Source organism: Rhinatrema bivittatum, chromosome 3, assembly GCF_901001135.1.
Source record: "Rhinatrema bivittatum chromosome 3, aRhiBiv1.1, whole genome shotgun sequence".
Classification (NCBI taxonomy): domain Eukaryota; kingdom Metazoa; phylum Chordata; class Amphibia; order Gymnophiona; family Rhinatrematidae; genus Rhinatrema; species Rhinatrema bivittatum.
The window spans coordinates 296,141,943-296,158,727 of record NC_042617.1 but is presented as its reverse complement, the minus strand read 5'-3'; the positions used below and the strand labels follow the sequence as shown (position 1 = coordinate 296,158,727).

The 16,785-nt window shown below is 47.8% G+C and overlaps 1 protein-coding gene across 10 annotated transcripts in view; it reads right to left on the bottom strand.

Moving 5' to 3' along the window:
- SENP1 (SUMO specific peptidase 1) overlaps nt 1–16,785 on the bottom strand; it is a 458,603-nt gene that overhangs the window by 315,933 nt on the left and 125,885 nt on the right. For all 10 annotated transcript variants that reach the window (XR_003855556.1, XR_003855557.1, XR_003855558.1 and 7 more), the window contains exon 10: nt 62–100. Coding sequence is in view for 7 of the 10 variants with exons in the window: in XM_029594995.1 (XP_029450855.1) it covers nt 62–100 (39 nt within the window). In the remaining 3 variants the exon portion in view is untranslated. The remainder of the gene's footprint in view (nt 1–61; nt 101–16,785) is intronic.

Genomic DNA, 16,785 nt, shown 5'->3' with positions numbered 1-16,785 from the left:
CTACAATCTGACAATTTCATTGGACTAAAGTCACAAAAAAAAACAAAACTATAGAACTTACAGTTCTTTGATCCAAAGCTCTGCCTGGAAGAAAGGTGCACTAAAAAACAAAAGATCAATCAAAAATGAAAATTAATTATTAGAGAAGTGAACTTGGCAAAGAAGAGCTCATGTCTCATATCACAGGGAGCACAAACTCAAATAGTGGACACCTACTGTCTATAAAATGAGCACGGAAGGGGCTCCTATTTATACAGCCCTGCCTTAATCTCTCTGCTGTGACTGGAAAATAGCCTGGAGCATCCACTGTCATAGAATGGTGAGGGATAAGAATAGTTCAAGGACTGAAAAAGAAAACTGCTTGTAACCAAATACAGGAAGATGTTTTTGATAGACTGAAAACAGCATTATGCTTCCTTGGTAGCGATCACTATGGAGGATCCAGGCTAATAAAAACTCCCTGTAGGGGTTCATGAGACAAAATGTAAGGATCACCTGCACATGCTCAGTGGTAAAACTTTATTGAGCTAGAGATAGGTCCTTTCAGCACTGCTGGATGATGTCACCCATATGATATGCCTAATTTATTATGCTGACTATGGAGATCTTTTAGAGTAAGCACATTTGCTAGAACTAAAGACCCAGGAAGCAATCAGCAGAGCCAGGAATGTACATAAGAACATAAATGCCATGGCTGGGTCAGACCAAGGTTCATGAAGACTAGCATCAGTCTCAGACAGTGGCCAATCCAGGTCATAAGTTCATGGAATATCCCATAAAATACATATAACTAATCACTTTTAATCACTTCCAGGGATAGCAAAAGCTTTCTTCAGTCTACCTAGCTAATAATGTGTTATGGACTTTCCCCCCAGGAACTTGTCCAAATCTCTTTTAAACCTTGATCACGTCATCTGGCAACAGATTCCACAGCTTGATAGTATGCTGGGTGAAAGCAGAGTTGCTTACCTGTAACAGGTGTGCTCCGAGGACAGCAGGATGTTAGTCCTCACACATGGGTGGTATCATTGGATGGAGCCTGATGCAGAAAACTTATATCAAAGTTTCTAGAAACTTTAACTAGGCACACTGAGCATGCCCTATAATATGCATCCACACAAGGTCCCGCTTCAGTTTCGTAACATAGAATTACGATAAAATTAAAAAATAGGAGACACCAAACTTTACAGGGTGGTGGGCATGTTTCATGAGGACTAACATCTTGGTGTCCTGGAGAACACCTGTTATAGATAAGCAACTCTGCTTTCTCTGAGGAAAAGGATGAATCCCCAGCTACAGACTGCTCCCCACAATTTGAGAAGGGAGACTCTGAAAGGAAATCCTCCATTATAGATTGGAGAGTACCAGCCACCAGGACAAAGAATCTCGGAGAGACAGGGTGACTAGGAAGCAATCCTGGAGGCTTTGAGTGGCCTGGCACCACTGCAACTTCAGGGTCCACTGGGCTCTGTGCATGTGTAAGCTTGCCAAGGGAGTGCCATGAACCATCGCGGCCATGTGGCCCAACAGTCTCAACATGTGCCAGGCTGATACCTGCTAGCTCTATTGCACCTCTGTTGCAATAGTCGCCATAGCAACTGCCCTCTGGCATGGCAGAAAGGCCCTGGTTTGAGCCATGTCTAGCAGTGCTCCAATAAAGTCCAATTGAAATGATGGACTGAAATGGGACTTTGGGTAGTTGAGAATGAACCCTGGTACTCCAACACCTGAATGGTCAAGCGAATGATCCTGGTGGCCCCTGCCTAAGATGTGTTCTTGACCAGCCAATTGTCCAGATATGGGAAAACATGCACTCCCAGTCTGCAGAGTTGCGCTGCCACCACGGCCAGGCCTTTTTTGAAGACCCATGGGGTGGATACGAGCCCAAACACCACCACAAACTGAAGATATTTCCTGTGACCGTGAATATCTCGATATGGGTGTATGCATCCTTTAGGTCGAGGGTGCAAAAGGGGAATCAAGGTGCTTAGGGAAATCATCAAGCTTTTCTTTTTTTAGAAACTTGTTCAAGGCACTCAGGTCTAGGATGGGACAGAGTCCTTCTGTTTTCTTTGGAACCAGAAAGTACATGGAGTAGAATCCCCATTCTCTTTGCCCTCTTTGGTGGTACAGACTCAACCCCTCCGGCCGTTTAAGAGGGAGAAGAGCTCCGCTTGAAGCACCTCCTGATGTGCTACCAGCCCCCAAAATGGGCATGGAGGACAATTTGCTGGAATATCCAATAGATTTAATTGGTACCAGTGGCAGACAATGGACAAGACCCAGTGGTCCGAAGTTACAGTGAACCACCAGTTCACAAAGAAGCGCAGCCTGCCGCCGACTGGAGGGTTTATCGTCTCAGGAATGGGCAACTGGCTTACGCTCCCTACGGCCCAGTCAAAATGCTGTCCTTGGAGTTGACTGAATTGCTGGCTGGGGCTTGGAAGCTCTCTACTGCCTGGAACGGCTGCGGGAGCTCTGATGATGTGTACGGGATCGAGGAGGCGAAGGATAGTACTTCCTTTGGTGAAAGAAAGACTTCCTGGGCCCCGGTCTCGACAGCCTCCTGGATGAGGATGGGTCCGGAGTGCTGGTGGAGAGTTGTTGAAGGGTTTCCCGATGGTCCCAGAGCTGGGCCACAACATCCTTCACCCTATCTCTGATGTGATTCTCTACAGTACACAGCACTAGTTTGAAATCCAAGGCCCATAGCCATGCCAGTCTGCAGGCACTGATTCCTACTGCACAGACCCTCATAGTTTCAAAAACATCATAGGTCGCACAAACATGTTTTCCATACTCCAAAACCTTGTGCACCAGTGACATGAAGATATCTTGCTGCTTTTGAGGAAGCTGCTCAGACACCTCCTGCACCTGCTTCCAGATGTCCCACGGGTATTGGCTCATGTAGAGCTGGTAGGCAGCGATGCAGGCAATAAGCATGGTGCCTTGGAATACCTTCCTCCCAAGAGTGCCCAATGCTCTGTGGTCCTTCCCCGGGGGCGCCGAGGAGTGGGTCCGAGAGGGCTTGGCCTTCTTGAGGGCGGATTCAACCACCATCGATTGCTGGGACAGCTGATACTTATCAAATCCAGCAGTCTTTTAGATGAGGTAAATCCCATCCACCTTCTTATTTATGGGAGGCACTGTGAGGGTGTGTTCCCAAATTCTCAGCAGGAACTCTGTAAAGATCTCGTGTACCGGGACCACCACAATTTCCTTAGGAGGCTCCATGAACTGAAGAACCACAAGCATTCTGTGCCTGGCATCTTCCTCAGTTAAAAGCTGGAATGGGTTGGCTTCTGCCATCCCCCTGACAAACCCTGCAAAGGCTGTCCTCAGGCGGGGACTTCCTTTGCTCCTCTTCAGGAGAAGGGTCTGATAGGAGACCATCCAAATCCTCAGAGGACAATTCCGTCTGATCATCACCCCAGGGGTCATAGGGACCCTTATCCTCACTATATACCACAGGAGATGGGGCCCTAGGTGTGGAGCTGATGTCCAAAGGTGCACGTACCGATACAGGGGATTACCGGTCTTGGAGGAGCTTCCTCTGAGGAGGAACCGACAACTACCATATTGGCAGGGGGAGGCCTCTGTGCCCCACCAGGCACCAGTGCCACCCCGGGAACTGACACTAGCTGGGTCACTAACGCACCGATAAGCAAACGGAGCTTCTCCAGAAATGGTATGAGCATGGGAGGTACTGGCTCCAATTGCCGTTGGTGCTGGGGGACCAAAGCCTTGCAGCGCCCGCTCCATTGCTAGCTGGACTCAACGTTTCAGCTCCTCCTCAAACTTCGCCAATGCTAACACTGATTGGGAGAAAGGAAGGGTGGCCAGATCTTCTTGGACCCACAAGGGGGATTGACTGGCACCAGGACCGGTGGAGACAGTCACGGACCCCAAGGATCGATGGAGGTTGGGAGCACCATGTCACAGTCATTTCAGGAAAACGTAATAGATTAGACACCACGGAACAGTCCAATCTCAGAGCTTTATTAAAATGGAGATGTGATCTTTATATGTGTGAGCACATGTTTTCCTAATGGCTGTCTTAGACAGCCTACCCTCCTGTTTTGTCGGACAATCACTTCAGGGGTATCGCGGAAAAATCTGGTGTGCTGCCGGCACCGTGCACCAACAGGGATCAGTGAAGATGCTTCTTGGTCTTCCCACGATGCTCAGCCTGGTCTTGCCTCAGTGCTGAGGCAGAGGATGATGTACCAGACATCCTCAGCCAGGAGGAGATCGACAACAGTTAGTCTCCAGCACCCCTTTCCACCAGCGACCTCGACGGAACCAATAGTCCCACCAATATTGATGGCGTGGTGTCTATCATTGCGGCTCCAAGTTCTTCTGATGCTGCCAATGGCTCGGACTTCTTTGATCGGAAGAGGTTGCCCATCTTGTTGAGTCAAAGCCGATGTCCCTTCAGGGTCACCTGGGTGCATAATCGGCAACCCCGGACAACATGCAATGCCCCAGGCAGAGGATGCAAACCTCATGAGGATCAGTGATCAACATGGTCCCTGGGCACTGGGAGCATCAGCAGAATCCAGACATGACCATGACAGGGCGAAACAAATGGGAAAAACACAGAATGATGGCAGCAGGCAGCGATAGAAGATGGGCACCAAGGCACCCCTACCATGGGGGGAACCAAATGTGAAAGGAAACTTACCTGAACGCCAAAACCCTGACTGGAGGCTCTATGGGTAGGCACCGAGAGGGACCCGGCGACAGACCAAAGGAAAAGCTAGGGAAAATCCACAAAAAAAGTTTTCCACGAGGCAAAAAGCCAAAAGTTTTAGAGCTCAATCAAAACCATGAGGCTCACAGCTCCATGGTAAAGAGAGTCTGAAGAGGGCATGCTCAATGTGTTTTCCGCATCGTGCTCCATCCGATGATATCACCCACATTTAAGGACCACCCATCCTGCTTGTCCTAGGAGAAAAAGTACTTTCTATGATTTGTTTTGAATCTGCTGGTTGTTAGTTTCATGGAGACCCCCCTTATTTTAGTATATGAAAGCACAAATAACTGTTCTTTATCTAACAGTTCCACCCCACTCATGATTTTGTAAGCTTCTATCATGTCCCCTCTCAGCCGTCTCTTCTCAGAGCTGAAGAGCCCAAGCCTGCATAGCCTATTGTAGGAGAGATGTTCCATCTCCTTTATCATTTTTGTCACCCTCCTCTGTACCTTTTCTAATTCCGCTGTCTCTTTCCTGAAATGAAGATGTCCAGAACTACATGCAATACCCAAGATGCAATCGCACAATGGCTCGATATAGAGGCAATGTATTTTCTGTTTTATTCTCTTTCGATCAGTCCTAACATTCTATTTGCTTTTTAGAATGCTGCTGCACACTAACTCGAGAATTTCAATGTACTGTCCACCACAACTCAGAGATTCTTTTCCTGGGTAGTGAGTCCCAATACAGAACCCAGCATCATGAACTCGTACTTGAGATTTTTCCCTATGTGCATGACTTTCCACTATTTCATATTAAATTTTATCTGCCATGCAATTGCCCAGTCTCCTAGTCTCACAAGGCCCTTTTGCAGTTCCTTGCAATCTGCTGCTGTTTTTAACAACCTTGAATAATTTTGTCATCTACAAAATTTGACCACTTCATTTGTCATTCCCTTTTCCAGCTCATTTATGAATATGTTAAACAGCACAAGTCCCAGTACCAATCTCTGTAGTACTCCACTAATGACCTTTTCTCCATTGGAAAGCTGACCATTTAGACCTACCCTTCATTTAGCTAAATTGCTTACCATGTAATAGGTGTTATCCCAGGACAGCAGGATGTAGTCCTCACATATGGGTGACGTCACTGACGGAGCCCTATTGCGGGAAAAACTTCTGTCAAAGTTTCTAGAAACATTTGACTGGCACTGTGAGGCCACTGAGCATGCCCAGCATGCCATGATATTCTCTGCCACAGGGGTCTCACTCTAGTCTCATATGTAGCAATAAGCGTTAGCAAAAATAAAATAATAAAAAGAAATGTGACCCAACTCCGCGGGGTGGCGGGTGGGTTCTGTGAGGACTACATCCTGCTGTCCTGGGATAACACCTATTACAAGGTAAGCAATTTTGCTTTATCCCAGGACAAGCAGGATGCTAGTCCTCACATATGGGTGATTAGCAAGCTAGAGGCTGAGTCATTTTATATTGAGGCAACAGTGAAATATTTTTGTTGAAAATGAGTCAGCCGAGGATCACAGCAGGTTAGTTGTAGAAGGAGTTGGGTTTAAACTGGAAACAAGTTCTTTAAGACAGATTGTCCATAGGCTGAATCTTGTCATCCTTCTTTGTCCAAACAGTAATGAGCTGCAAAGGTATGAAGAGAACTCCATGTTGCTGCTTTACATATGTCAAGGATTGGCACTGAACGATAGTGTGCTACTGAGGTTGACATTGCTCTTACCTAATGTGCCTTTACTCGCCCTTGGAGAGGAAGGCCTGCTTTTTCATAGCAAAACTGTATGCAATCTGCTAGCAAGTTGGATAGAGTATGTTTACCCACTGCTTTACCCGGTTTGTTTGGCTCATAGGAAACAAAAAGTTGATTGGATTGTCTGTGGGCTGCAGTGCACGCTTACAGTTCAAGTAAAGCCCGTTCTCCTTGGTGAGAATGAGGCCTTGGGAAGAATGTGGGTAAAATTGATTGGTTCAAGTGGAATTCTGTAACTACCTTGGGAAGGAATTTTGGATGTGTACGAAGAACTACTCTGTCATGTAGGAATTTTGTATAAGGTGAGTACGTGACAAGTGCTTGTAACTCACTAACCCTTCTAGCTGATGTAATGGCTATGAGGAAGATAGTCTTCCATGTGAGAAATTTAAGATCACAGGAATCTATGGGTTCAAAAGGGGAAGGCATGAGTCTTGTTAAAACCAGATTCAGGTCCCATTCTGTGACTGGCGGCCGAATTGGTGGTTTAAGTTGAGTTAAACCTCTCATAAACCTGCTGACAAGAGGTTGTGTGGAGACCGGTGCATCCCCCATCTTGTTATGGTAAGCTGAGATTGCACTTAAATGTACCCTTACAGATGAAGTCTGTAGGTCAGATTCTGAAAGATGGTATAAGTAGCCTAGTAGAGAAGTAGTGGGGCAAGTGAAAGGATCAATAGTCTTTTGCCTGCACCACAAAGTAAATCTCTTCCATTTGGAAGAATAATTCTTTCGTATGGAAGGTTTACGTGAAGCTATAAGCACTTGTGATACATTAGTGGAAAGATTGAGTGGCTGTAAAATCAAGCTTTCAACATCCATGCTGTCAGGGATAGGGATTGAAGGTTGGGATGGCGCAACCGACCCTGATCCTGAGTTATGAGAGTGGGAGCTACTCCCAGGCGAATGGAATCCCTGATTGAGAGGTCTAGAAGTGTGGGAAACCATACTTGTCGAGGCCAATATGGGGCTATGAGTATCATGGACCATGTGTCCTGTTGTAGCTTCACGAGAGTTTTGGTTATGAGCAGTATCGGAGGATACGCGTATAGTAGGCCTGAATTCCAAGGGCGAGCAAAGGCGTCCTTGACTGGTTGATTCTTCTGTGTGTGTGTAGAGAACAGAAGTTGTCCACTTTGTGATTCAGATGTGACGCAAAGAGGTCTATTGTTGGTTGACCCCAACGTTGAAAGATCCTGGTCACTACTGAGGGATCCAGGGACCACTCGTGTGGTTGGAACTGACCACTGAGTTGATCCGCCACTCCGTTGTGAATGCCTGCCAGATAAGTGGCCCAGAGGAACATTGAGTGGTTCAGGGCCCAGCCCCAAATCTGTGCAGCTTCTTGACAAAGGAGATACGAGCCCGTACCCTCCTTGTTTGTTGATGTACCACATGGCTACTGTGTTGTCCGTTTGGATCAGAACAGTCTTGTGTGAAAGGCAGTCCTTGAACGCATGCAGCGCATAACGGATAGCTCGAAGTTCCAGGAAATTTATCTGATAAGTAGCTTCGAGTTTTGTCCAAGTACCCTGGGTTTGGAGATTGTCTATGTGAGCTCCCCAACCCAAGGTGGATGCATCTGTAGTTAATGTTATCTGTGGGACTGGTTGTTGGAAGGGTAGGCCCTTGCGCAAATTGTCCTTGTTTGCCCACCAAAGTAGAGATCAATGTAGCTGGTGGGTTACTTGGATTGGAGAGGACAGTGGTTGAATGGCTTGGATCCACTGTGATCTTAAAGTCCATTGAGTTACCCTCATGGCTAGTCTTGCCATAGGAGTGACATGAACTGTGGAGGCCATATGGCCTAGTAAAGTTAGAAACTGATGAGCTGTTGCTTGATTCCTTGAGTGAATCGAGTTTGCCAATAAGGACAGTGTTTCTGCTCGATCCTCGGGTAGAAAGGCCTTTGCAAGGATGGTGTTCAGTTCTGCTCCTATGAATTGCAGCACGTGAGACGGTGTGAGATGGGACTTCTGATAATTGATGAGAAAGCCCATGGAATGGAGTATCATAATTGTGTGAGTGAGAGAAGACAGAGCTCCTTCTTGAGATGGTCTTCTGATGAGCCAGTCATCTAGAAATGGGAAGACATGAACACCTTGCTTGTGCAAGTGTGCTGCTACTACTGCCATACATTTTGTGAACACTCTGAGAGCAGAAGCAAATCCGAATGGTAGGACTTTGTATTGGAAATGTTGATGGCCCACCATGAAATGAGATACTTGCGATGAAGAGGGAGTATTGGAATGTGAGCGTAAGCTTCTTGAAGATCCAGAGAACAAAGCCAATCCCCTTTTTGAAGAAGTGGAAGCATGGTGCCTAGAGATACCATCCTGAACTTTTCCTTCTTGAGAAATTTGTTGAGATTTCTGAGACTGAGGATGGGACGTAGGCCTCCGGTTTTCTTTGGGATGAGGAAATACCGGGAATAGAATCCTCTGCCCTGCTGAGACCGGGGCACCAGTTCTACAGCCCTGGATTTCAGAAGGGTGGACAATTCTACCTGTAACTGAAACATGTGATTTTTGTTGAGATGAACTTGAGTCAGTGGAAATTCTGTGGGAATTGAGAGAAAATTGAGTTGGTATCCTTGAGATATTATGGACAGAACCCATTGGTCCGTTGTTATTGTAATCCAATTGCTGTAAAATTTGGATAACCTGCCCCCTACTGGGAGTTCTGGTCGAGGATTTATGGAAAGGCTGAGTTCCCTGGATGTATTTTCAAAATCCCGCTGTAGGCCCTGTCTGTGTAGCAGGTTGGGGCCTAGTTGCTCTTTGCTGACGTGACTGTGGACTTTGCTGGGTTCTGGACTGTCTGGGCCTAGATGCAGGAGGATAATATCTTTTTTGACGGTAGAAGGGACGTCTCATGTCTTTTCTTGGAGGTCTACGGGTAGCATGTGAAGTGGGGTCCTGGGGAAGGGAGGAAAGTTGTCTTAATGTTTCATTATGTTCCTTCCACTGAGACACCGCCTCTTGTATCTTGGCTCCGAATAAATTGTCCCCTGTACAGGGGAGGTCCACTAATTTATCCTGGACCTCTGGCCTAAGGTCTGAGGCCTTGAGCCAGGCCCACCTTCTGGCACTAATGCCTGAGGCAGCCACCCGTGAAGCTGTCTCGAAGCCATCATATGCAGCTCTCACTTCATGTTTACCAGCTTCGAAGGCTTTATTGATGATGTTTTGTGCAGCCTCCCTATATTTTTGTGGAAGAGATGGAACAAATTCTTCCATTTGCTTCCAGAGGTTTCTCTGGTATTGTGTGATGTACAATTGATAGGATGAAATCCTAGAATTGAGCATTGCACCCTGAAAAACCTTTCGGCCCAGAGAATCTAAAAATCTGTTGTCCTTTCCAGGAGGATTGGATGAGTGAACTCTTGTTCTTTTAGCCGTTTTCTGTGCAGATTCCACAACTACTGAATTGTGGGGTAGTTGAGATTTTTGATATCCAGCCGTGGCTTGAACCAGGTACGTGGTGTCCATCCTTCTATTTACCGAGGGAACAGAACAGGGATGCTCCCAAAGTCGATGCTGTAGCTGTAGGAGAACATCATGTATGGGTATTGCCATCACTTGTTTAGGAGGGTCAATGAACTGTAAGACCTCTAGGGTTTGTTGGCGGAGGTCCTGCTCTGATTCCAACTTAAAGGGGATAGAGTCAGCCATCTCTTGCACAAAGGTAGAAAAAGTAATATCCTCTGGAGGAGATTGTTTTCTAGGGTGTGGTGGTGAAGGATCAGACATAAAAGTTTCAGAAGTGTCTGATGTAGTGTCACTCCATGTGTCATATTCTGGAGTTTGCTGTGGTTTTATCACAGGTTTTGGTGGAGGAATCAAACCAGAGGGTCCTGGTAAAAGGTCTTGAGGAGAAGAGTCCTCTTCTTGTGGATTTGATGGCAAAGAGTCTAATAAATCCTGGTATTTCTTTTGTAAAATGGAATACAATGCTGCTTCTGATGATCCTGGGGTCCCAGGAGGAAGCGGCACCGTCGATGAAGCGTACGGCATCGAGGGTATCGAAGACTTCGATGTGTGTTTTGAGGGCATCATTGATGTTCCAGTTTTCTTGTGTGACGGTGCAGAAGTGACAATAGGCACCGATATTTGAACGGAAGCGGTAGTTCGCATCGATGTGATCTCCGAAAATGGAGGAGGCATCGACATCGGCATCGATGGAGTAGGTGTACTCGATGACCGCGGCATCGGGGATTCCCCCGGCGTCGGGAAGGTACCCGGCATCGGGAAGGTACCCAGCATAGGCGCTGTCGCCGGAACTAAAGCTGTCATCGGTATCGGCTGTACCGGCATCGGTGACGTCAGAGGCAAAGAAGACTTCACCGGCATCGGCGGTATCGCCGGCATCGGTATAGTCACCAGTATATGTTCCTTTATGGCCTGCAGTACCGCTTCTTTAATGAACGATATCAAATCTTGTGGTACTGGGGGAACGCTCCACACTGGTGGAGGCGGAGAGAGTATTACCTGCGGTGGAGCCGGTTCTACCGAGGGAAGCCTAGGTGACGGCGAGGTATCTGTGTTTAGGCCGTTTTTCGCTCGGTTCCTCATGGGAGGAAACTGACGGTGATGTCGAGCCATGTCGATGACGATGTTTATGTCTAGACCTTACCTCTGTGTCCGAGCGTATCGATACCGTCGACGGTGTTGGCGAGGGTCTGTCTCCCGAACCGTCCGGTTGGCGCTTTTTCAGCAAAATTTTCTTGGGAGGTCTTGCCAGTGAAGATTTTGATGAAGTCGATGGTGAGGGAATCAATTGCAGGTGAAAAAGTTGTTCTATTTTTTCCTGCCGTAATTTTCGTCCTTTTGGTGTCATTTCCTGACATTGCTGACAGGAGGAAATGTCGTGTTTTTCACCCAAACAGACGACGCATTCTAGATGCGGGTCTGTGATCGACATGGTGCGATTACAGGTCGGGCATTTTTTGAAACCCGACGCCATGGTGACATCGACGGCCGTCGATGACTGAGAGAAAATTGGAATTAGCGTTATTAAAATATAAACGCTGAAATACCTCACCAGACGGTGAAGAAGAGAAAAGAGTGAGATCCCGTGAGGGAGAGATTTTCAAATAATGACTTTTCCAGTCAGAAACTGAGAGTAAGTCTCAGAGGGCTCCGATAACCGTGGTGCTTGTAGCAGCGCGGAAAAACGAAAACTAGAGTGAGACCCCTGTGGCAGAGAATATCATGGCATGCTGGGCATGCTCAGTGGCCTCACAGTGCCAGTCAAAAGTTTCTAGAAACTTTGACAGAAGGTTTTCCCGCAATAGGGCTCCGTCAGTGACGTCACCCATATGTGAGGACTAGCATCCTGCTTGTCCTGGGATAACTGCCCTTTCAGCCCAGTTACCAATCCACAAGAGAACACTGCCTCCTTATCCAAATACTTTGTAATTTCATGAGGAGTCTCTCATGCGAGACTTTGTCAATGCTTTCTGAAAATCTAAATACACTATATCAACTGGTTCACCTTTATCTACATTCAATTGCACCTTAAAAAAAAACAAAAACCTAAAGCTGGCAAGACAAAGCTTCTTGCTAAAATCATGTTGACTCTTCCCAAGTAAGCCATGTCTATCTATATGGCCAGTGTATTGTTTTTAAAATAAATACATTTGATTACTTGGGATGCCTACTCATCCTTAGTTGCAAATCTATATTTTATTTCATACTTCAAACTACACAAGTTAACCTTCCATACCCCCAAACAGGCAAAACCATAGCCTGTGAGTGACATCTAGCAGACTATACAATCATGAAATTACAGCTGTAATACTATTCTATAGCTTGTCCTATTGATAGCATGAGAATTCAGCATTTTAAATCCCAGTTAGAGCCTCTATGAGATGAGGCAGAGTTGGTCTAAACTGTATAAATCTATCTAGTCATGAGAACCAGACAAACTGATATCAGTTTGTAAAATCATGAATGGTGTGGAACAAGTAAATTGGGAAAGGAAAACTGGTTCTTACCTGCTAATTTTCGTTCCTGTAGTACCACGAATCAGTCCCGACTGCTGGGTTTTGCCTTCCTTCCAGCAGATGGAGACAGAGAAAAACTTTTAGAGTACCCCCTCTTAAGCCAGTGTGCTACCTGCAGCTCCTCAGTATAAACGGTATCCAAGCAAATATTAAACTTTATGGAACACAGGCATGTCAAGTGAAGGACCAAGAAGAATTATTAACTCTAATTATATACACCAGAGCTGTAACACTGGAGTTGTCTGAGTAGGATGAGGATACCCCTATACCCTCCTTCCAAGCACAAAAATAACTCCAAAAAAGAATACTGCAGTGCGAGTGGACTCCCTGGAAACTGAAGACCCCCCAATGGGCGGGCATTTGCGCTGATCTGTGGTACTACAGGAATGAAAATTATCAGTTAAGAACCAATTTTCCTTTCCCTGTACGTACCCGGATCAGTCCAGACTACTGGGATATACCCAAGCTGCCCTATATGGGGTGGGAATTGGAGAATCTGGCTCGAATGACACTGTTGCCGAAATTGGTTACGTCCAAAGCCTGGACGTCCAAACAGTAGTGTCTGGAAAAGGTATGCAGAGATTTCCAGGTTGCCGCCCTGCAAATTTCTTGCAGCGAAACCAACTGATTCTCTGCCCAGGAAGCTGCCTGCGACTGAGTGGAATGTGCCTTCAAGCCTTCCGGAACCGCACAACTGTGGCAAATAAGCGGAAGCAATGGCCTCTTTCAGCCAGAAGGCTATAGAAGTTTTATACACTTTTGGCCCTTCTTAGGGCCGCTCCACAAGACAAAGAGATGATCCAAGAGACGAAAAGAGTTAGTAACCTCCAAGTACCGCAAGAGGACCCTTCTGACATCCAGGCAGCTCGATTCCCGGGCATGAGTTGGCTCTGTTTCAGCATTAGGGAAAGCTGCTAATTCTACTGACTGATTCAGGTGAAAAGCTGAAACCACCTTCGGAAGAAAAGGAGGGAACCATTCTGATAGAGACTCTCAAATCCGAAATCTGCAAAAATGGCTTGCAACTCTGACACTCTCCTAGCGGAACAGATCGCCACCAAAAACACTGTTTTCAGGGTCAAGTCCTTTAATGACACCTTCCTAAGAGGCAAGCAAAAAGAAACATCTCCTTAAAATAAAAGTTTCTGATCGGACATTTTGGCTTCTAATCCACTTTGTTGCCGTCACGGCTTTTTTAGACAGCCTTCCTTGTTGTTTTGTTGGTTCGTCTGAGAGCTCCCACTCTCTGGGGTCTAGCCTCTGGCAGTTCAGAAAATCCGCCTGCATGTTGTTGGTCCCCACTATGTGTGATGTGGCCAGCACGGACAGATACTGCTCCGCCCAGTCCATCAGCTAAGTTGCCTCTGCGGCCACCGGGCAACTGCTGGTCCCGCCCTGATAGTTGATGTAAGCCACTGCCGTTGCATTGTCCGACAGTAATTTCACCGCCCGGTTGCGCAAGAGAGGGCGGAAACTCTGCGACGCCAAGCACACTGCTCTAGTCTCGAGACGATTGATCGACCACATTGTCTCCTCCGGAGACCATTGACCCTGGACCAAATGAGACTGACACACAGCTTCCCATCCGATAAGACTGGCATCTGTTGTCACAATCAATCACAGAGGTACCTCGAGATCTACTCCGCACGCTAAGTGTTCTTGCACCAGCCACCAACAGACTGGACCTGGCGGGCTCTGTGACTGGTAAAGGAACTTGAAACTCCTCCGACATTGGATCCCACTGGGACAACAACGCCCTCTGCAAGGGTCTCATGTGAGCAAACGCCCACAGAATCAACTCCAGAGTGGATGCCATGGATCCCAGGACCTGCAAGTAATCCCAGACTCTGGGAACATATGTCCCCCAGGAGGTGCAGAACTTGAGACTGCAGCTTAGTGGCTCTTTCGTAAGGGAGAAACATCTTGCCCACCCAGTTATCGAACTAGGCCCCTAAGAAGTCCAGGACCTGAGACGGATGCAGATGACTCTTGGCCTGGTTGACCACCCCTCCAAAGAATTGTAAGTGATGCATGACCGCTGCTACTGCCTGCTTGCAGAGTGCTTCCGACTTCGCTCGAATAAGCCAGTCGTCCAAGTATGGGTGGACTAGAATCCCTTCCTTGCGAAGGGCTGCTGTTACCACCATCATCACCTTGGTGAAAGTACGCAGAGCCATCACCAGACCGAAAAGAAGAGTGCAGAACTGGAATTGCAGGCCAAGGGTCATGAAGCGAAGAAATTTCTGATGATCCTGATGGATACCTTTGTGCAGATATGCGTCTGTCAGATTGAGAGAAGCCAGGAACTCCCCCTTGTGCACTGCTGCAATAACAGAGCGCAAGGTCTCCATACAGAAGTGCGGGACCTCGAGGGCCCTGTTCACCTTCTTCAGATCCAGAATGGGACAGAAGGGCCCTTCCTTCTTCGGTACCACAAAGTAAATGGAATAACGTCCAGTCCCCCGTGGGGAACGGGAACAATAGTTCCCAGGGACTCCAGCCAGTGGATTGTCTGACGGACTATTCGTTGTTTCGCCGGGAAGCCACACGGAGAGATCAGAAAGAGGTCTTGGAGAGGATGAGCAAATTCTAAAGCGTAGTTGTGAGCGATGATACAGAGTACCCACTGGTCAAATGTTATCTTGACCCATTCCTTGAAGAAAAAGGAGAGTCATCCCCTGATGACCGGCACGCAGGAATGGGCCTGCCGCAACTCATTGCAAAGATTTGGCCGCGAGGGCTCCTTACCAGGACTATCTCAGCCAGCTCAGCAACCGCGAAATGACTGCGACCAGGACTGAGATTTCCCTGAGGTTTGTCGCTGGCCCATGGCCACTGTTCTATTCTGGCGAAAACGTCGCTGGCCCCTAAAGCAAAAGCGTATCAGGGGGAACCCCCTAGACCCCTTAGGCCTATCTTCTGGCAACTTGTGTACCTTATTATCACCCAGAGATTTTATTAGTTGCTCCAAGTCCTAATCAAAGAGGAACTTTCCCCTTGAAAAGGAGCACACTAAGCTGCACCTTTGAGGAAACGTCCACCAACCAATTGCGCAACCATAAGAGCCCTCCTGGCCGATATAGCTGACACCATAGTTCTAGAGGAGGTCCAAAGGAGAACATATAAGGCATCCACCCCAGAGGCCACCGCCGCCTCTAGGCGCTCCGCCTGAGCAGACTCCTGAGGAGGAAGATCCCTGGCACTCAAGAGCTGCTGAACCCATCTCAGGCCCGCCCTAAGTGCGAGGCTGCTGCAGACAGTCGCTCGGATCCCCAGAGCTGAGACTTCAAATATGCGTTTAAGATGGACCTCAAGCTTCCTGTCCAGGAGGTCCTTGAGAGCCGCTGCAGCCACCAGAATGGTGGTCCTCTTGGTGACCGCGAAGACCAAAGCATCCACCTTTTGGACCTTCAGGAGCTCCAGGGTCTCCTCTGGCAAAGGGTACAGCTTGTCCATAGCTCTACCCACTCGCAGACCCGCTTCCAGAGTATCCCACTCCTGGGTCATGAATTGCTGGATCAACTGAGGAAACAAAAAGGTCTTAGCCGGGCCTCGTATTCCCGCCAGGACCAGGTCCACCGTATCCAGGCTGGGGTCCACTGAAGGTGCCACAATTCCCGATGGCCCTTTCACCCGTGCCACGGGGCCTGGCCGTCTGACCTACTGCCACGCTGGAGGAGTCCTCCCCACCATGGAAGTAGCACGTACAGAGACCTGAATGGGAGAGCCGCTGAATCGTCTCCCCACAGGCCTCACAAGCAGCACCACGAAGCATATCAAGTGCCAAAAGACCCCGCACGGACAGCACCGCCAATCCCCCAGCACACCAGGGAGCGGGACCCGGGGAAACAAAACCACCAAGCATAGCACTTCAGTACAACCCACCCCTCGAAGGTCAGTCACACCAGCAATATCTGCCACTCCAAGCACTGCCGATTGAAGCTCACAATTTTTTTTTCAGCAAGAAGAGCTTAGAGGCTCCGGGTCCCCATGGGGGGGGGGGGGGGGGAAGAGACCCGGCTATCACCCCCGGCAATCAAATGAAGGAGCCCACCAGGTCACCAACCCGAGCTACCTGACACCTGCTACCAGGAAGGATGGTCCCCCTAGGACCTGCCAACTCCCTGGGAGGACTGCTGCACTTCTGGTCTTACCTTAACAGCCTAAAGGAAGGATAGAGACAAAAAAACTGGATTTGCCTTCCTTTATGTTCCTTCTACTGCTATTTCTTTTTTTTGTTTGTTTTTTTTGTTTTTTTTAAGAACCCCCACAGGTTCAGAACCGCAGGTTTGCGCTACCTCCATCTGCT